This window comes from Fusarium proliferatum, assembly GCF_900067095.1.
Source record: "Fusarium proliferatum ET1 genome assembly, contig: FPRO_scaffold015, whole genome shotgun sequence".
Classification (NCBI taxonomy): domain Eukaryota; kingdom Fungi; phylum Ascomycota; class Sordariomycetes; order Hypocreales; family Nectriaceae; genus Fusarium; species Fusarium proliferatum.
Window position 1 is genome coordinate 738,365 of NW_022194804.1, and position 19,378 is coordinate 757,742.

General features: G+C 48.4%; 10 protein-coding genes across 10 annotated transcripts; 5 read left to right on the plus strand and 5 right to left on the minus strand.

Annotated features, from left to right (window-relative positions):
• Window positions 1–295: 295 nt before the first annotated feature.
• Window positions 296–2,505, plus strand: FPRO_12562 (uncharacterized protein; the record flags this gene model as incomplete). The annotated part of the gene is made up of 2 exons (XM_031224373.1): window positions 296–1,974; window positions 2,022–2,505. The coding sequence occupies 2 exons, from the start codon at window positions 296–298 to the stop codon at window positions 2,503–2,505; spliced, it is 2,163 nt and encodes a 720-aa protein (XP_031089638.1).
• A 502-nt stretch (window positions 2,506–3,007) lies between these two features.
• FPRO_12563 (uncharacterized protein) lies at window positions 3,008–3,577 on the plus strand (the record flags this gene model as incomplete). Its single annotated transcript, XM_031224374.1, has 1 exon — window positions 3,008–3,577. The coding sequence occupies one exon, from the start codon at window positions 3,008–3,010 to the stop codon at window positions 3,575–3,577; it is 570 nt and encodes a 189-aa protein (XP_031089639.1).
• Window positions 3,578–4,207: 630 nt separating this feature from the next.
• On the minus strand, window positions 4,208–5,695 carry FPRO_12564 (uncharacterized protein; the record flags this gene model as incomplete). The annotated part of the gene is made up of 1 exon (XM_031224375.1): window positions 4,208–5,695. The coding sequence occupies one exon, from the start codon at window positions 5,693–5,695 to the stop codon at window positions 4,208–4,210; it is 1,488 nt and encodes a 495-aa protein (XP_031089640.1).
• A 422-nt stretch (window positions 5,696–6,117) lies between these two features.
• FPRO_12565 (putative benzoate 4-monooxygenase cytochrome P450) lies at window positions 6,118–7,734 on the minus strand (the record flags this gene model as incomplete). The annotated part of the gene is made up of 3 exons (XM_031224376.1): window positions 6,118–7,090; window positions 7,141–7,377; window positions 7,427–7,734. 3 exons carry the CDS (start codon window positions 7,732–7,734, stop codon window positions 6,118–6,120), a joined length of 1,518 nt encoding a protein of 505 aa, XP_031089641.1.
• An 898-nt stretch (window positions 7,735–8,632) lies between these two features.
• FPRO_12566 (uncharacterized protein) lies at window positions 8,633–9,700 on the plus strand (the record flags this gene model as incomplete). Its single annotated transcript, XM_031224377.1, has 3 exons — window positions 8,633–8,892; window positions 8,941–9,010; window positions 9,059–9,700. The coding sequence occupies 3 exons, from the start codon at window positions 8,633–8,635 to the stop codon at window positions 9,698–9,700; spliced, it is 972 nt and encodes a 323-aa protein (XP_031089642.1).
• Window positions 9,701–10,834: 1,134 nt separating this feature from the next.
• FPRO_12567 (uncharacterized protein) lies at window positions 10,835–11,368 on the minus strand (the record flags this gene model as incomplete). Its single annotated transcript, XM_031224378.1, has 1 exon — window positions 10,835–11,368. The coding sequence occupies one exon, from the start codon at window positions 11,366–11,368 to the stop codon at window positions 10,835–10,837; it is 534 nt and encodes a 177-aa protein (XP_031089643.1).
• A 640-nt stretch (window positions 11,369–12,008) lies between these two features.
• FPRO_12568 (uncharacterized protein) lies at window positions 12,009–13,292 on the minus strand (the record flags this gene model as incomplete). The annotated part of the gene is made up of 1 exon (XM_031224379.1): window positions 12,009–13,292. The coding sequence occupies one exon, from the start codon at window positions 13,290–13,292 to the stop codon at window positions 12,009–12,011; it is 1,284 nt and encodes a 427-aa protein (XP_031089644.1).
• A 676-nt stretch (window positions 13,293–13,968) lies between these two features.
• Window positions 13,969–15,912, plus strand: FPRO_12569 (uncharacterized protein; the record flags this gene model as incomplete). The annotated part of the gene is made up of 6 exons (XM_031224380.1): window positions 13,969–14,203; window positions 14,253–14,305; window positions 14,371–14,793; window positions 14,849–15,071; window positions 15,119–15,537; window positions 15,592–15,912. The coding sequence occupies 6 exons, from the start codon at window positions 13,969–13,971 to the stop codon at window positions 15,910–15,912; spliced, it is 1,674 nt and encodes a 557-aa protein (XP_031089645.1).
• A 112-nt stretch (window positions 15,913–16,024) lies between these two features.
• FPRO_12570 (uncharacterized protein) lies at window positions 16,025–17,593 on the minus strand (the record flags this gene model as incomplete). Its single annotated transcript, XM_031224382.1, has 1 exon — window positions 16,025–17,593. The coding sequence occupies one exon, from the start codon at window positions 17,591–17,593 to the stop codon at window positions 16,025–16,027; it is 1,569 nt and encodes a 522-aa protein (XP_031089646.1).
• Window positions 17,594–18,275: 682 nt separating this feature from the next.
• On the plus strand, window positions 18,276–19,012 carry FPRO_12571 (uncharacterized protein; the record flags this gene model as incomplete). The annotated part of the gene is made up of 2 exons (XM_031224383.1): window positions 18,276–18,632; window positions 18,716–19,012. 2 exons carry the CDS (start codon window positions 18,276–18,278, stop codon window positions 19,010–19,012), a joined length of 654 nt encoding a protein of 217 aa, XP_031089647.1.
• Between the last annotated feature and the right edge of the window lie 366 nt (window positions 19,013–19,378).

A 19,378-nucleotide genomic window follows, 5' to 3' on the forward strand; every position in this document is an offset into this window, starting at 1 on the left:
GTCGTTCCGTGCCGAGTTGAAGATCATTTCTGGAATTAAGTGGCATCAATAGCTCCTTTTGGCGTAAACTTGAGTGGCTAATCAGTCGATGCGAAAGGAAATAGACATCTTCTCGTTGGTCGAATGAACCGAGTGGCTGGCACTACTCAATCCCACGAGTTCACAACGTGGTCAGCGTAGCTATGCTACTTCGATCAGTATCTAAGCATAATTAGTCTTGGCTCCCCTATTGAATGCTCCCTTGATCAATCGCTCTCGTCTTCTCAGAGGTAACACACTGAGGCCTCAATAAAAAATGAAGTCGACGAATTTCCTTGCAGGTGTTTTCGCTGCGCTTACTCAAGCTGCACCTACTGTCGACGAGACATACGAATACAATGGACCTGATATCCCCATCGGCGATTGGGTCGACCATACGATTAATGGTAATGGCATCGGTTTCATCCGTCTAGTCGAACCCCCAGCTGTATTACCTGGCTATGTCAATGCTACCAACAACGTCAATGTCATCTCACTGTCATATATACCTTCCCAGCATGGCGGGGATACCGTTGGCATCAATATCCATTATCAAACTCCCTTCGGTCTCGGTGTCGCTCCCTCAGTGTACTGGGGTCCCAGTGCTTCGTCTTTGGACGGCGTGGCTATCGGCTCAACAAGAACATACGACCGCACTCCTCCCTGCGCTCTCGTGCACATGACCCAATGCAGCCAATTCTTCCACAACGTGCAGATAGAACACCTTCAACCAGGCACAACCTATTTCTACCAAATCCCTGCTGCGAATGGTACCACTGAGTCGCCTGTTTTGAGCTTTACTACTGCCCAGGCTGTAGGCAATCCATCTAAATTCAGTATCGCTATCAACAATGATATGGGGTATACGAATGCGAATGGAACATACCACTACATCAACAGAAGTATGTATGATGAGGACGGGCTCGCCTTTGTCTGGCACGGCGGAGATCTCAGCTATGCGGATGACTGGTACTCTGGCATCGTACAGTGTAACTTCTCGGTTTGGCCCGTCTGTTACAACGGCAGCTTCAGTAGCTTGCCCAACAACGACACCAACCCCGATTACTTCAAAACACCTCTCCCGAAAGGCGAGATTCCAAGTCAAGGCAGTCCTCGTGGTGGCGATGTAGGCGTCCTCTACGAATCCAACTGGGATCTTTGGCAGCAGTGGATGAATAACATCACCATGAAGATCCCTTATATTGTTCTCCCTGGCAATCACGAGGCAACATGTGCCGACCATGATAACAAACCATTTCTCCTATCGTCATATCTCAACGAGAACAAAATGAACGCTTCAATGCATAGCGATAACCCCAACTCGACTCTGACATATTATTCATGTCCGCCTTCACAGCGCAATTTCACGGCTTTCCAGAACCGTTTCACTATGGCAGGTGACAAGTCCGGAGGCAAGGGGAATTTCTGGCATTCATTCGACTATGGCCTCGTTCATTTCGTATCTATCGATACAGAAACGGACTATGCTAACAGCCCCGACAAGACATTCCGTGAAGATGTCAAGAAAGCTAAGAAGGAGGAAGACTGCAAAGGCAAAGACAAGGGAAAGGCTAAGTGCGAACCTGAGAAGCCAGAACCGACCGGCTATCAGTGTACCAAAATCGAACTATGCGATGAGTTTGCGACGGATGACTTGGACGAAGAGACATATCTTGAGTCTGGGAAGGCTCATCCTTTGCGGAACGAGACGCATATCACAGATGCCGGTCCTTTTGGATACATTGACGGCTCCATCAAGGATAACAGAGCCTATGAGCAATATCACTGGTTGGCGGAGGATCTTGGCAAGGTTGATCGCTGTAAAACACCCTGGGTTGTCGTCATGGGTCATCGTCCCATGTACAGCTCTCACGACTCCAGCAACTATCATCTGCACCTTCGTGAGGCCTTTGAGGGGTTATTCTTGAAGAACAAGGTTGATTTGTACATCGCTGGGTAAGTCATCACGAACCTGTCAAGTATATCAGGCTAACTGATCACAGACATGTTCATTGGTATGAGCGTCTCAAGCCTATAAGGAATTGTGATGTCGACCATCGTGCGATTAAAAACGATAGCGAAAAGCATGGTGTTTACGAGGTGAGGCCTGGACACTCTATGGTTCATCTCATCAACGGCGCTGCGGGGAATATCGAAAGCCACGCTACCATTAACAAGTCCTGGCCTATACCCGACATAACAGCCCATCGGAATATCACTAGCTTTGGCTTTTCCAAGTTGACTGTTTTCAACGAATCAACTCTTTCTTGGAAGTTCATCCAGGGCCACGATGGTAAAGTCGGCGATGAACTCACGGTGCTGAAGAATGCGTCTTTGACTTGCAAGGACTACAAAACTTATAGGTCAACTAGCTCGTCCGGCTCGTCCGGTTCGTCTTGCGCTACTGAGTGCTCTGGATCTGGCGTTCTGGCCTGGCTCTACTGCAATGTCTATTGTGCCAGCTTTGGGGAACCACTCAAGGTTTAAAGCGGCTAATTGTACCTTGACATAGTCACAATTCATACATGAGATAATAGCCTTGTAAAGATGCTTTCTAGGTCTGATATTAGCTTTGCTATCAAGTGCTGTGAATGAATGGCTCATCTCATTGGTCCATGATAGTCCGATTGGGCTAGTGAAATGAATACTGGGTACTGTAGCTTACACTTTTCCAAGCAAAGCCTTAGTGCTCAAAGCTATTGATCTAAGCGCTACGATAACTGCACTATTGAATCGTAAACCCCTATCTGTTGCCCAAAATATGGGTTTCATCTATGAAAGGCAGATTCCCACTGCCGAGAATTGCCGTCGAACGCGTTGTGAGAATGGATATTTAATCTATTTATTTGACCCCAATGCTGTTGGTATTCTGGGACCTCCCTTCCTTGAATATCACGCCGAAGCCACGCTCATTAACTATCTCACCCAGTCACTCTTTTCTTTCATTCTTTCCTTATACCCCGGAACAGAACCTCGCAACTCACAAACGATGATCCACGGCAAATCACTCTTAGTGGCGTTGGCAGTCGCCTCGACCGTTGTCGCTAGTCCTTGCAAGCCCAGTACGACTAGCCCAGTCCTCAGTACCACTACGACGGCAATGGAAGAAACTTCTAGCGGTGAAACCTCTACCGCCAGTGGCACAACTATTATTGAGACTACCGTCATCGCCACCACTACAACGACAGAGCCCGACACCACTACAACTGGTGCTCTGACAACAACAACTGCGGAAGCTGATGTTACGACTACAACCACCGCCGCAGAGACAACCAGTACCGCCCCCTGCGCCGCGGCTCCAACGGCGTGTGGAATATACGGTTACTTCGTCGAAGGGAACACTTTGCAGTACCTAAGCAGCCCGGGAACAAAGGATAATGCCAAGGATTGCGTGCAGGCTTGCGCTGATTATCCTGACTGCGAGGTTGTTGACTTTTATAATGAAGCTACCAATGGATATGAAAAGGGGACTTGCGAGTTCTGGAAGGGTACTGTCAAGACTGATGGTGCGCAGTCCCCGTACCAGTGGTATCAAGTTTGTTGCCTGGCCAATATGTAATAGAGCTATGTAGTCGATTGCTGCCCTTGAGGGTACGCTTTACGCTGCCAATACAGGTGATAATTTAGACTTATAGAAGATAGATTCGTTGTGACTTTCTGGTAGCATGATGACATTTGTGAAGGCTAAATAGCGTTAATTCAGGTCACATGTGACAGCATCTTGCAGCACCTTTTTAGCAAATGAGATTTGCAGTGCTTTATAAGAAGAGATATAGTCATGGTGGCAATTACTTGGCGTGTACTCGAACATTCTGATAGTGATTTTGAAGCGGGCGGTTAATAGACTGAATTTGTCTGTTTTGTTTTATCTTGTCGAAATGTCCTATGTTTGTCAGCAGCACTCAGCGATGTCATTCAAGGTACGGATGAGTGAAGACTCAAGAATACAACGCTGTTCTGGTGAATCGACGACACCACATCCAATCCTTTCAGCAGCGAAAACTTTGTTCTCGCCCTTGCCATTGACAGCGTTCGACGACGACCCTTATTTGCCGGTAAAATATGCGGCAATACTTGCTGGTAATACCAGATGTAACATCATTTTATAGCACTCTTGAAAAAGTTGCCAGCGCTGGTAAGCTCAAAAGACCAGATAAATTACACAGAAATCCCAACTCTCTCTTGCGAATTACAGCTTGCTCTTTAGCCCCGCACTGGCAGCGAGAACAGCTCTCTGCTTCTCGCCTCCATGCTCAACCTTGACAGGGGCATCGAAAACCGTAGCATCAGGCTTCTCTTTTCTATTCTCGGTATCAACATACTCCCTCTCCCCCTCTCCAACATAAAGCTGTCTCGGCCTCCAGATCTTGACGCCCGACTTGTTCAACATCATCTGCCTCCAGTGCGCCAACCAGCCTACACATCTCGGGACCGCAAACAAAACAGGATAGAAATCAAGCGGGAATCCCATGGCCTGGTAGATCAGGCCGGAGTAAAAGTCCACGTTGGGGTATAGGTTCCTGCTGCGCATGAACTCGCTCTTGCGCGCGTAGTCGGCGAGCGTCAGGGCCGTGTCGAGGAGCTTGTTACGGCCGGTGACCTCGAAGACTTCCTCGGCGAGCTTACGAATGGCTGTTGAGCGGGGATCGACGTTTTTGTAGACGCGGTGGCCGAAGCCTACGAGGACGCGCTCCCTTCTCTCAACGGCCTGCATGAAGGCCGGGACATTCTCGGGGGATCCGATCTCGATAAGCATTCTGATGGCTGATTCGGAGGCTCCTCCGTGAGAAGGCCCGTAGAGTGCTGCGCATCCCGCAGAAACAACGCTGTAAGGATCGACCAGAGAACTTCCAACTTGCAGGACTGTGGCGGTGGAGCAGTTGACTTCGTGATCGGCATGGAGAATGAAGAGCTTGTCCAAAGCTTTGGCAAGAACAGGATGAGGTTGGTAGTCTGGCTCAGACAGGTTATCCAGGAGATAGAGGAAGTTTCCAGTGTATGACAAGCCTTGTGCAGGGCGATTAAAGGGTCGGCCCTGTCGCATTCTGTACGACGCAGCCGCCAAAGTAGGCGCCTTTCCGAGAATTCGAAGAATCTGCTTGTCCAGCATCTTCAGGGAATCCATGTTGCCCGAAGCAGCGTTGGTGTAGAGCTTCTGCCCTGCAAGCGAGGGATTCGCCTCCGGAGCAAACGCTCCGAGCGTAGCGAACGCCGCGCTCAACATGGACATTGGATGCGAGTCGTAGCGGAATGACTTGAACATGTTCTCGATATCGCTGTGAATATATGTGTGATGCATCACCTCTCCCTGCCATTCATCATACTGCGCCTTGGTGGGAAGGTCTCCGTAGATGAGAAGATACGCTGATTCGAGAAAATTGCTCTTCTCGACCAACTGCTCAATCGGATATCCGCGGTACCGAAGGACGCCATCTAGGCCGTTGATGTATGTGATTTTGCTCTGCACGACAGCGGTATTCATGTACGCGGGATCATACACCCTAAGACCCTGCGTAGTCTCATCCTCTGGGCGATCATTGCCAGCCTCGGCTTTGATCTTCTTGAATTCCGTCGCCGGGATGGAATTGTGAGTAATGGGGATCTCGTAGGTTTGGTTTGTTCTGTTATCCACGACCGTGAGCGTCTCGCGACGGCCTTTGTTCTGAGCTGAAACCATGATTAAGATAATACAAGATGAGGGAAAAGAGATGCAGTGATTATGTCGAGTTGACGAGGATAAGCAACGAGTCTCGATGATTTAAAACGATTTTCAGAAGCAAACGCGTCAATGACACGTCACGTGAACGCCTACCTCGGCATGACGATATAAGTGGAACGTGTAGAGACCTCGGCCCTAGTGGGTTTGGCGGCATTTGAGGCGGGAGTGGGACGACATCAGCGCTAACACCAGTGGCAGCGTTTTAGATTATTTTATGATACCGGTCAAGTCACTTCCGTCTCTGCGCCTGGGGAATGCTATCTACCCTACAAGTCTGACATGAGATATTGATCGAAACAGAATGAATTATTTTAAGACAAAAAGCTGTTTATTATTAAGTACTTCCGTTATCTAATCGCAAAAACCCCCAACATTGCTTGTTATTGCCGCCTTTTAATTCCAATGTTGACCTTCTTAAGCTTGCGTGTTGTTCCTTCCGTTGATTCTACTTTTGAGTCCGTCAAACAAAAATCATACCTCTTTATCAAAGTTGCCGCAATGATCTTCATCTCAACTTCTGCTAGGTTACGTCCGACGCATGCTGCCGGGCCTTGGCCAAAAGGGATAAAAGAAGTATTCTGGCGGTCTGACGGCTTCTCCCATCTCCCAGGTCGAAACTCATTGGCATCTTTACCCCATATATCTTTAGATCGGTGAATGGCATAGATTGGGACGCTCAGAACTGTGCCGGGAGGGAAGTAAAAAGAGTCTAACTGAATTCCCTTGGACCCGGGAAGCACCTCTCGAGGAAGACCGATCGCGAGGACGCTATGTAGACGCATTGTCTCGTTCAGCACAGCGTCTAGATATGGAAGAGCCCGAACACTCGTAAACGGCGCGACTGTTGCCGGCACATGTATACAGTCCAGCTCGGTTTGCAGCTTTTGCAGCGAAGAGGGTGAGGTGGCGAGGTAGTACATCATGGCGGAGAGCGTGTTGCTGACGGTCTCAATGGCTGCCATGAACAAGGTCAAGGACTCCGAAGCAATCTCTTCGAATTTGAGCAATTCCCCTTGGCCATCACGCGCTCGAAGTAACAGTGAGAGCCAATCATCATGATTGTCTTCTCCTGCAGCCATGCGCTCTTTGACATGAGTGGAAGTCACGCCCAGCAGGTTCTGCAGCCCATCCATTCCTCTGTGGAAGAAGGGATCAGGCAGGTTATGTGCATGGGGCTTTAGCCAAGGTAAAACACCAAGAGTCGCAACGGCGGCACTCCTTTGCGCGAGACTGTTCATCATAGACACGTAGGACCCGGGTTTGTTCTCAATCTTGACCAGATCAGAGCCATTCCTCAGCATCCCAAATGGCTCACTAAAGAGAAGATCGCCGGTGATGTCAAACGACAAGTACCTGGTAGCAAGATTAGTGTATGTCAGCCGAACAGTCTCGAAAGAATTTACGTGAACCATCGTCTGCATTCGAGGTGCGTGAACCCGTCAAACTGCGGCCCTTTGTCGATTATCTCGTCCCACTTGCGGACCAGAAGCTCCACTTTGTCGGCAATTGGCCCCTCGGCCGCACGAGACGACTTGGGGGCGAAGCTATGAGCGATGTATCTTCTCTTGCGAGCATGTTCGGCGCGATTCCTCGCCGTGAAGATGCTTCGAGTGAGGGAAATTGACGAATCGTACCAGGATCTTGATGAGGTGAGTATAGACATCAGAAAGATACGAATGTGCAGCTTACGACTTTTCCAACCCTTTTCCATGGCCGTAGACGAGCTGGATGGCCCTTTCGTCAACGATACTGACGTGGTTCGGCTGGATCCTGACCACGGGTCCGAGTCGCTCGTGGAGATCATACACTGTGTCTGAGCGCTTGGACTTGCGGCAGATATACAAGAGCCAGAGGTTTGAGAAGCGAGCCAGCAGCGGGCCGGGAACTCCTCGTAGATGTCTGTAGGTGTAGAAGTAGGGAAGAATGTAGAACAACAGTCCGCATAAAAGTACTGTCAAGGGCGCCCAGGGGGAAAGTAAAAGAGAATGAATAGACATTTCCCCAGAGATTGACAAGGTAGATGTCGATGTGAGCGAGGGAGATTGCAAGCTGGCGTGATATAACCAAGCCGGTATCAGTTATGAGAAACCTGTCGGATCGAACGTGGTTCTCTGTCAAGAATTGTAGGCGCAAATATACTGTACATGTAACTCCGCTAAAAGTCAGGTTGCAGCGTCATCTGTCGGGAACTATCCCTTTGAGTTGGAACTAGCCATCGGAGCAGTACTTACATCCATTAGCCTATTGGTATTCGGAAAGTGTCTCCCGGGTCATGAATGATGAGCCCATACTCCATACCTCCTATTGCTGGGTCGTAGTATTGCGCATTGTCGGACAAGTCACGGATGTTGCAGTGGATGTAAAAGCCGGAATACAAAGTTACGTTCGGAAGTTCCATTGCATCTATGTATAGCTTTATATCGTATGATTCCTTCCAGCTCTATCTGCCGGAGCCGGTGACTGCCGGTCTGTTCATGGATAGTGTACCCGAGGCCATGATGTATTTGGGTCCACTTGCGTAAGTTCAAGACAAATCATTCTAGTTATGTATTAAGTTTAATGTTTAGTTGTATCAAGAGTCTGTGGACATACGAGGAATAGTTCGTTTTATGTCGGAGCTTCGTGTCGTCGGCGATTCCCACTCACCTGATCGAGTTTCATGTGCTGGAGATATGTAACATTACAGCCATAGCATCGGCAAAGATATCCCATTGGCATGAGAGATGATGAAAATAATACCTCGGCGCAGACTGTAGCTACCTATTGTTAATATTGAACCAAAGTTAAGTAGTCTATATAAGCTGTCTATCCAGAGTACAGAGAACAGGTTAGGCTTTTGTTTACTGATATCTTATCAAAATATCCACATCTCCAACAACTGAAGCAACGTTGACCATGCCTTCTGCCATTGACAGCATCCCAATTGCCTCCTTTGAGACAATCAACTACTCCGCTCTTGAGAGACGAGATGCGAAAGAGATTGAAAAGCTCATGGGTGCAAGCCGTACAGCCGGATTCTTCTACCTAGACTTTGACCGTAGTGGTGCCGCTGGTCTACCCAAGAAGAAGAAAGAAGTTCTCAAGGCAATGAAGGAATATTTCAGTCAGCCTGATGACATCAAGCAACTTGACAGCAAAGGCGTTCCTACGCGTGGGTAAGTAGACCGCAATTATGAATGGCACAGTGCTGATTAGTTTTCAAGATATGTCAAGAAAGGCACCTTCACCGCCGTTGACCCCAGCCGCCCTGACGAATCTTTTGAACATCTTGCTGTAAGCCATATGATCGGTTCGGCTGATGCATGACTGACTTGAATGCAGATTGGAACGCACGACCTGGGAACTAATCTAGCTTCCACGCTCCCCGCAGTGTTCAAGAAGGCTGGAACTCTCATCCCCGATTACGTAGCTCTTTGTGAGCGTGTAGTCGACGTTCTACTGGACTGCTACTCGCAGGCTCTAGGCGTCCCTGGTCAGTTCCTGGAGTATCACGACCACGAAAAACCATCCGATACCATCCTTGCCATGCTGAGCTATCCTGGAAAGCTCACCCATCAAAAGCATACCGATCTGGGATCCTTGACTGTTCTGTTCAGTGACGAGTGGGGGCTTCAGGTTGTTGAGCCCAGCAACGGCAATTGGGAGTGGGTCGAGCCGCGGGAGAACGACGCCGTCATCAATGTTGGCGACACTCTTCGCTTCCTGTCGGGCAAAACCTTGTATTCCTGTGTTCACAGGGTCATCAGAGATGGTCGTGCTAGCGATGAGGGGCATAGATACTCCATCGCATATCTGCTGCGTCCTGGTGATGACGTGAGCTTTGTCGACGCCGATGGGTCCAGGATCACCGCCCAGTCCTTTGCCGGTATCAAGTACAAAGCTTATTCTGCGGACCATGCTGAGCAGGACAAGACCACGGTCCTGACTGGTGGAATGGAACAGGTACTTGGTGTCCGCGCATAGATCGACCAATCAATACAAGACATCTCTTCTCTCTATCCTCTTCTCCTGATACAGAGTCAATCTAAACTAAGACCGTTTGACTCTCGGACCAACGCTTTCTATGACTAACAGGCGGCAACGGCCCGAGCCTCCATTCTTGGTGGGCACTCCCTGGCCTTCTCCTCTTTTGCGGTGAATGGTGATGCTGGTGAACTCAAATTAGACTTTGGTACTTCCGAGGAGGCCGATGCCCCATCTTTAAGTTTTAAGATCATCAAGCAAGGTATTGGGTGAAACGGGTAGTGCGAGAGTATCCCCGCAGCAAGTGAGATTTGACTAAATTTCATGCGCATTGGGAAGCCTCATGCCTTCTCATTACCGTATTCCATTGGCTATCCACGATTGTACATCATCAGGTTCTAAGCAATAATCAAAGGAGCTCAACCGAAATGTTTGGAGCCTCTGGCACTTTTGCGTCACTCCCCCGAACTTGTAGTCATCTCGGTAAAGCAGACATTGATCGACCGGACAGGGGTGCTGGCCATGGAGCTCTAATTATGACAAATCTCGATTCGCTATTGTACCTCCTAAGCCTGTATTCAACATCAAGCTTCGGTTCTGACATAGCAAGGCGCATTGAATACTATTACAAGTGTAAACTGGTTACCTGAATTGTTAAATCTGTAACAGGGGTTTCGGAGGCTTTTCCAAACTGTAATAAATTAGTTAGTCGCTAAAGTCTCAAGATGCAGGCCACGTAAGACCTCGCAAGGATCATGAGTACAGCTCTCTGTAATCCGATATGGACTTATGCTGGTATTCAGTAGCGCCGGCTATTGTTTATTGGTGTATTCAGAAAGAGAACAAGCCAATGGTAATAGTTAATATTCTGACGGGAGAGATCAAAGAGGGGTAGGAAAAAAAACGAATTCAGGTTTGTGACTGCAGGTAACAAAGATCCCAATACAATTTGTCAAGAGATAGGAAATCCATAATCCCACATTTCAATTTCCTGGAATTAAAAATTCAATACATTGTAAAGCAATAGTAGTTAAGTAAAAGACTCTCGTTATTACTATTGGACTATGGAGATAGTATCACGGCTTTGCTGTGAGCTCTATGCTACAATAACAAGGTCTGAGAGTCAGAAGCATATTACTGCTTGGACCCGTGCTCCTCCATGAGCTCGTGTATATGTTTGTTCAAGAAGTACCCCTTCAGCTTCTCCGGCTCAACATATCGCGAGCCCCGAATGGCAACCAGGCACCTCTCTGTTCCGCATTCACAAGGAAACGACTGAGCCATTTCCCATTCTGCACTTGGATAGAACCAGGTCAGCTCGTCGCCCTTTGCGATATGACGATCATCCGCCACGCGGACCTCCATGCGAGCGGTATCAACCACGAGGTTAGGATCGCAAGAGTGATTGATGAAGACAATATCAGAGTTAAACTCCATGTGCTCATCACGGCCAGTTTGGAACGAAGTCCATGTAGCATGGGGAGCATGGGTTGCCTCGATGATTTTGGCAAACAGGGCTCCAGGTGGGAGTGAAACGAGGGATATGGCTGCTGATTTGAAGGGCTGATCAGACCGAACAACTTTGAGAAGACCCGAGTGGCTTTGGCCCGCTGAGGAGGGTCTTGCTTGGGGCAAGGAGTGATGAGAATTGGATACAGCTGCGGCCATTGTAGGCAATGAGAAGTATTGGATTCAAGTGATGTTGTGATGAGATAGTTTGAGAGGGCAGGACTAGTGATGGTTTATGCAGTAAGATAATGGTGATATTGCATTGATTTATACCGAGTGGTATGTTCGGCTATCAACCTTTCCTGTCCCGCGTTACGCGTTTCGTAACAACAACTGAGTTTCGGCAGTTGAAAAGAGTCTCGCAAAACCGGGGAAAAAGGGGGTTGTTGAGAGCAGTTTGTCCGATGAGGTTCCCGAAATTCGGCCCAAGAAGTCATATCGTACAGGCTTTATGGTCAAGTCCGAAATACCTCTTGGACCGATTGCCTAATTGCCGAGTAACTTTACAGTTGCTCCATCGTGCTTGAAACTAGTGATGCTCTTAATGGAATCTCGTAGAATAGCCACGTTGGAAGTCTGCCATGTTGTGGATGTAACCTGTCTCTTAGGTTGAGAATGCAAGCAACCCGACTGGGTTTCAGTCAGAGATATCACCCAGAGACTGCATGAATATAATTCAGCACGATCCTCAAGGTATTTCCACTGTAAAGCATGCATTGTACGGCGAGAGTCAAAACACTGAATCATCAGCTAATATAGAACCTTGCGTGATATATCTCTACAGTCATCCCTCCTCTTATCATGCGATAACTCGCATATCCCGGCTATAGATTAAACGAGCTACAACACCGCAAGCAGTACTAAGTAAAGCTGTCCCGCCAAAATAGTACATGGCAGGCCGAAAAGGCACAATGGAGTCCGCAACATCTGCATGCGTGACCTGAATAAGCGCCGCCGATATTGCATTTCCTCCCATTATACCAGGTGCCCAACCCGTGAAAAGCAAACTCAAGGCTCCTGGTGCATCATCGATTGGCAAGTGACGACCGACGGCTGTAGGAATGGCCACTGCAAAGCCTCCATTTGACAGTCCGTTGAGGATGCAAAACAAGAGAACCAGTCCCAGGTTGGAAGAAAAGGGCCAAACGGCGAATAGAGAAACCGCATTTACCAACGAGGTAAAGAACAAGGCGTTCATGGAACCAACTCTATCGCACGCATACCCTGTCAGAATTCGGCCTACTGACATACATGCCAAAAGACAGGCAAGCGTGGCTATGGACGTAGAGTTTGAGAAGCCAAGAGCATTGTTGATGTAGGGGAGGAAGAAGGTTGGCGCATATATGGGGAAGATTCCCACTGCACCAGCCGCGAAATGCCATGAGAAACAGGCATCTCTGAAGACAGACCATTTAACAGGATACTCTGGGGGAGCACCGCGGTCCTTGACGAGTAAAGCGGTCGGTATGCCAGTAACAAGCGATGCAATACCCAATATCCGAAAGGTCCAGGCGACTCCGACGTCTTCAGTCAGATAGCCAACTGAAACAGCTCCGACAAGGGCTCCAAAACTACCACCAAGCTTGACGATGCCATTCGCCAACCCAAGTCTCTTCTTGAACCACAACACCGGAAGAGTGTTATACAAGGTGTCGGTGAAAGCTGATCCGATGCCGTATGAAACTCCACAGGCGAAGAATAAGCCCACGAGGCTTCCAGCAGCCCAACTGCTGGCTAGGCAGCCAAAGCCATAGATGGCTATACCAATCGTCATGCCTGCGCGAGCTCCGATGACACGAACTATTCGGATGGCTGGTATCCCGAGTGCAGGACCCAAGGCTACACCGAGACTACCAACGAATGACACGGCGCTGAGCGAAGAGCCTTTGAGAGTCGTTCGAAGCAGACCTGCCTGTAGGATGCCCCAGGATCCAGCCCAGAGATTGATCCAGAATGTATGAACGAAGCAGACAAAGATGATGACCCATCCGTATCCGCCATCTGGGGGCGTGTCGGGATCTTCAGTGGGAGTATCAATCTCAACAATGATTGGATCCGGGATAGAAATTGGCTCCAGTTCCATGGCTATAGAATTGGCGTTGTTGATGGCTTAGGTTAAGATAACAAGGTGCTATGTAAGGAAGAATTGATGGCTTTGATGCCTCGCTGTGATTGCCCTTGGATAAAAAAAGCAACTTCTTTTGTGTAGACTTTGATGTGGCTATGTGGCTACTAGATACATGTCCTCGTACAAGACAATAAATCACTGTTTGGTGGATGAATACCAGACTACGTTCCTGGCCCCTCACCAGTCTCGACATCGGAGATCTTGGATCCCCGAATGGAAGCCCCACGAGCACTCAAATGCTTGCTTATTTCAATATAATGCTGGAGACCCCATAAACTCGCATACTAATCCCTGTCCAACAACTGCCGTGTGCTCCGCACCTTTCCGTCAGCAATTTCCGCTGAAAACTAATTCGAGTCGTCAACTTGCAGCGTGACATTTGCCAATCGGAAGTTTGCGAGCTTTCGGGGAAAAGATGCATAATGCATCCATCCATGTCAACTCGGCACCGTTTGTCATGCGGGCACACCCATCGGTACTTGATATGCACCGAGACAACATGGCAATGAGAAAGGTGGGTAAGAACCCCTCGTATCTGGGGTTTAAAGTCTGACACCGACATTACTTTTCCAGTCCAAGAATCGTAAAGAATTACCTGACTCATCGCTTCACTCCCAACGCACCAACTACCATGGCACCAGCTGGAGATCTCGGTAGGAGACTCATTCCTTGTATCCTGGATGAGATGTCCAGAGATGAACCGGATCGAGTTATTTACTCCATTGCCAAATCTGCCGATATTTCCAAGGGCTTCACAGAGATTACAGCTCGCGAGTTTGCCAATGCAGTGAACAAGACCGCCTGGTGGTTGGAACATCTTGTTGGCAAGAGCGAATCTTTCCAGACCATTGGATACATCGGGCCACGTAAGTATCTTTGGCTTATACAGCATCTATCTGATGCTGACCAGACAAGATGACATCCGCTATTTCCTGCTGAATCTGGCCTGCGTCAAAGTAGGCTACCAAGTAAGTTACAATGCGCAATGAGGAAAATGTCTCTATGACTTATTTTAACACACAATACTGTTTAGGTCATTTTTTTGTCGCCAGGTAACAGCATCGAAGCTGCTTTGGGTCTTCTTCAGGCGACCAAATGTAGCCTTTGGGTTCATCCGGTGGACTACCCGCCGTATCAACTGGTTGAAAAGATCCAGCAGACATGGGAGCTACATATTATGGAGATTCCCACAGTCGCAGAACTCCTCGACGCGTCTAGCTCGCCTTACTATCCTTATACAAAGACCTACGATGAAGCAATGGCGGACACCTTCTGCATTCTTCATACGTCTGGTACAACAGGCTTGCCCAAGCCCATCTATCTCAGCAACGGCTTGCTTGCTACCATGGACGCCGCTCGTATCTTACCACCATTTGAGGGTGATGACGGCGCTCGTCCATGGGCAACCTTGTACGAAAAAGGCGATAGACTGTATTCCCCTTGTGTACTTCTTCATGTATGTCTTGGCAGCTACCTCATCCTGGAGATAGAGCGACTGACTTTGGACACAGGGCCCTGGGATATTTATGAACCTTTTCGCGACGTTCCTATTCGATACGCATAGCGTGATGGGCCCCGTCGGCGTGCACCCTGACATGGATCTGCTCGCATCACTTGCAAACCATGGCAACATTGATATCTGGCATTTCATGCCTGTGTATGTCAACGAGCTGGGCCAGCACCCTGAAGTATTGGAGAAGTTCAGATCCTCCAAGTTCATAGGAGCTGGTGGAGGTACGTCCCCAATTCGTTATGCAACTTTCGTTGACAAATCTTTTTAGGCCCTGTTAGCGCAGAGCTTGCCGCTAAGGTGAATGAGGTAGTACGTGTTCACAATCTGTTCGGCACAACTGAAGGCCTCTTCATGGGTGACATGCTGGTAGACAAGGAAGACTTCCTATGGGTTTCGTTTCATCCCTACGTCGGGTTTGAATACACGGAAATCGAGAGGGGTCTGTTTGAGCAACGCGCCGTTAAGAACGAACATTGGGCTCTACATCAAGGAATTTTTCATACCTTTCCTGACGTGAACGAATTTAACTTCAAGGATTTGTTCATCAAACATCCGGCAAAGCCTAACCTCTGGCTCTACATGGGTAGAAGCAACGACATCATTTGCTTGGAGGATGCACAGAAACTGTCTCCCATCGAAACGGAGAACATGATCTGTGCTCATCCCAATGTCAAAGGATGTGTAATGGTATGTGAGCCTGCATTGTGTAGCATGACCTCGAGTCGCTTACTCGTTTGATAGATTGGAAACGGCCAGAAGTTCGCTTGTCTGATGGTAGAGCTGAAAGATAATACTCTAAGAGACTCGGAGACCATTAAAGGACTGATGGAAAGTCTTGGGGATATCATTGATGAAGCAGATCAAAATCAGCTGCTAAGGGGATATCTTAGAAGAGATTACATCATTATCGCAGATGCCAAAAGACCTCTTCCACGGACGGAGAAAGGAACCATTTCACGTCGAGCTGCTTTGAAGCTTTATGAGAGCGAAATCGATGCATTTTACCGCTTGAAGGGGGAGGCAACTGTGGGTGTTGGCCAACGTACAGCTCAAGCGGCCTAGATAGTTTCATGGCCCATTAATTGAGGTAATATTAAACATGGCTCTATTCTTCCATCGTCACTATTGTCATCTTGTATCCAGGGCAGCATCATCTTCAAAAGCCGTGAGATACCTATCCAGCTTCACTGAGTGGATTCTCTACCATTCTGCCCATAACGTAACATTCAGCCTTTGTACCCTCTTCTGTATGTCGCGAGCCGAAAGCTGACTCAATTTGATCATGTGGGAGGTCCTGAACCTCACCACCAAGTGGATGTCTGATGGAAACTGACTGCGGATCACGTAGCCCGTCTCTCAATATTTGAAGAGCATCTCGCCAGGAACCAACTCTGATGTGAACTAAAAACAACGAAATCTCCGATCCCACGTCCACGTCAAGAGCCGCAGCCAATGTTCCAAGTTCCGTAGTGGTGACTGAGATCTCGGTCAGATGGATTGAGCGTAGGCTAGTTCCTAGAGGCCATGCAAATCCGATGCCAACTGAGGTCGGAGCAGCGAATATGGATTTGAGACCTAGGCTGTACCAAAACTCGCCGAGGTTTATATCTGCATGTGAGATGCACCCGGCGTTGAAGATTGCTCCCAAGTATTCGTTTATGACTTCCATCTCAGTCGCTGTCCTGGCCGTATCATTTTCGTCTTCATTTCTGATCCATGGGCCACAACCGCTTCGGCATCTTGGCTGAAAGCTGAACTGCATAAGGTCAAGACGCTTGATGGCATCTGATAACTTGTCGCAGTCATCTCTGCTGAGTTGCATTATCGTGTAATCCGGCGCAGCCGATACATGGATAGAGAGTTGATCGATGAGCAGTGACTCTACAGCACCTAGTGCAAGTGGAATATCCACAAGTAGCCTCGTCGGAACCCCAGGCCAGATGAATTCGTTTGGTTGGACCCAACGTGCTTCTTCCCATAGCATTGGCCGAGAAAGGACTTCAATTAGAATTTCGGCTTGAGCTGAGATGTCTTGTCCACCAACTGGGTCAAACTTGCGGCCTAGATCATAGTTGTTTGTGAGAACACCGTCGTGAAGCATGACGTGCCGGATGTTCGGCAGTCTCGTCAAGATCTGGGCTACCACCAATTCGAATGCGCCGCCGCCATGACAGAGCTTCTGCAAGTCGTGGCTTTCTTTATACTTTCTGTAGGCATGTTGAAGGATACTGTCCGCAAAGTCTGTCGGGCTTGCCGTGTTGCGTGATGTAGATGGCTCTACAGACGCATCATTATGCATATGTAGCTCATTGATGAATCGTTGCATCAGACTCTCAAATGTAACTTGCCCACCCAAGTTGGTGTCAATTGCATCGAACATTTGAGTTCGTTGACCCCATTCAGATAAAACGGCTGCGGCAAAATTGTCAAGACTGGCTGCAATCCACGGATGGTAAAAATGCAATCGGACATTGACCTCGTGTACTCCCTCTGCGATTCGAGGGTTTTCAAGAACTTGGCTAAATAGCTTAACACTCTCTGGACAGCTGAAGTCTAAAGTGCTGCAGCGACGAACAGCATAATCGCTGTAGAGCAGGCAAAACCTCTTGCAGGTTAATCTCAGGCTGGAAATGGTGTCATTTTGATGCTTTCGTTCTGTGCTTCTGCATAGCGTAAAGACAGCAAGCAAGATTTCGTTGGACAAGTTTAAGAATCCTGGAATTCTCTCGGGTAACGCAGTCATGGTGATGCTGAATCATATGTAGATATCAGTTGGTGTTTTGCTCGGACGATGCGGAGTAATTGAAATACTGTTTATTCCGTGGCGGGGAAACCCCAGGACCCTGATTCTCAGTGACGAAAAGACTTGGGTACGTTTAGCGCATTTTGGTGGATCTTTCGACCGGCTAATTTTAGTACCCAAGTGACCAGCCACCTCTTAACGTCAAGCTAGGACGACTTCCACAGATTACAGACGGTTTCTCGTTGAACTCGGAACGGGTTGACAATGAGATCAATTATCACTCAAAGAGAACATGGCTTGTTTATGTATGAATATTGAAGTCATCGGTCGAACACCAATATAACCCCTGAACTTTGCCCTTTGATTTTGTAGCCATTGATCCCTGGAGAGTAGAGTATTGGTGGTTCGGGAATTGGCCATATAAAGGGAACCAGTAGCTCCCCGTGCTAAATTCATTCTCTTGCATATAATAACGTAAGCAGTCAAACAGCAACACATTCAATTACAGTCTTCACAACTACAACATCTACCAAATGATTTACCATGAACGGAATTCAGCGCAAACCCCTCTCAAGTGAATGCATTATCAAATGCATTGTTGATGCATTCGCCTATGAGGGGTGATGCGCTTTTCGTGCAGATGACACGTAAAAAATTGCCCAAATACGGGTGGGGTGCGAGCATGCTGTGCAGGAGTGTATGCCCCGATGACTCGGGCGGCTATGAATTCGTTGTCATTGGCCTGTGGAAATTCGAGTCGCTTCTTCGCGACCATGTTGCTGTTGGAATTCCCCGGTCTGGTGGACCGAGCCATGATAAGTGTGCACTCCAAGCCTTCAGCGAACTTCAATTGGCGGGCTACGAAGTCTTAGCTTGGCGGCCATACTGCAAGGAAGCAATGCCCTATATGGATCGAGATGGAAACACTTTGACGATTGAGGAACGGCCTCCTCTCAAAGGTTTAGATGAGTTGGAGGACACCGGTGAAGACAACGCTGTAACTGAGTTGCGACAGCAGGTTTTGGAACTCAAGAGGACAGTCAGATGGAAATTGATGGAAGGGATCCGACTTCGAATGTCGAATTCGGAGAATACATCATTTTATTACGACAGTGAGGACAGAAGGAGAAGCCAACTACAACTCTATCGCGGGATGGTCCGGGAAAACGTGCCGTTATGCTACAAAAGGAGCTCGACAAGACCGACGGATTCACCCACTTCGAGATGGTGTTCGACCGCCATAAAGACGAGAAGGATCGCAACGGCCAATCTTGCCGTCTTGTAGAGATTGGCAGTGGTTTACATGACGCGTGGGATAGGGTGAAGATGGCAGATATGGCGATAGGTAGAGCCATGGCGGAAATGGGCGCAGCAGAGCTGAACCTTCTGGGAGGAGTTAGGAATAGCCCTGAGATTTAGATCACAAATGATGGTTTGAGGGCGCGATAACTCTTACTTTATTAGAATACAGACTGGATCTTCCTCTTCCACTGAACAATCCTTCCCCGTAATGACGCACATGATTTGCGCTTCGGAGCATTTCCCACGTGAAGTGTCATCGTCATGACTCGAGCCAACCCCATTAGCGCACGTCTAGTGGTCCAAGTGCAAACTCAAGCAACGCCACGCCTCGCGTTTCGTTCGGCAGTGCAACTTTCTTGACCAATCGCAACTGATGAAACCAATCACTCGCGAGAAACTGTTCCTGAGCTAACAATCGTAGTGAACCCTTTTGGACTCGCAGCTCCAATAGCCATCCTGTTACGGATGCGCTCAGACGTTGGA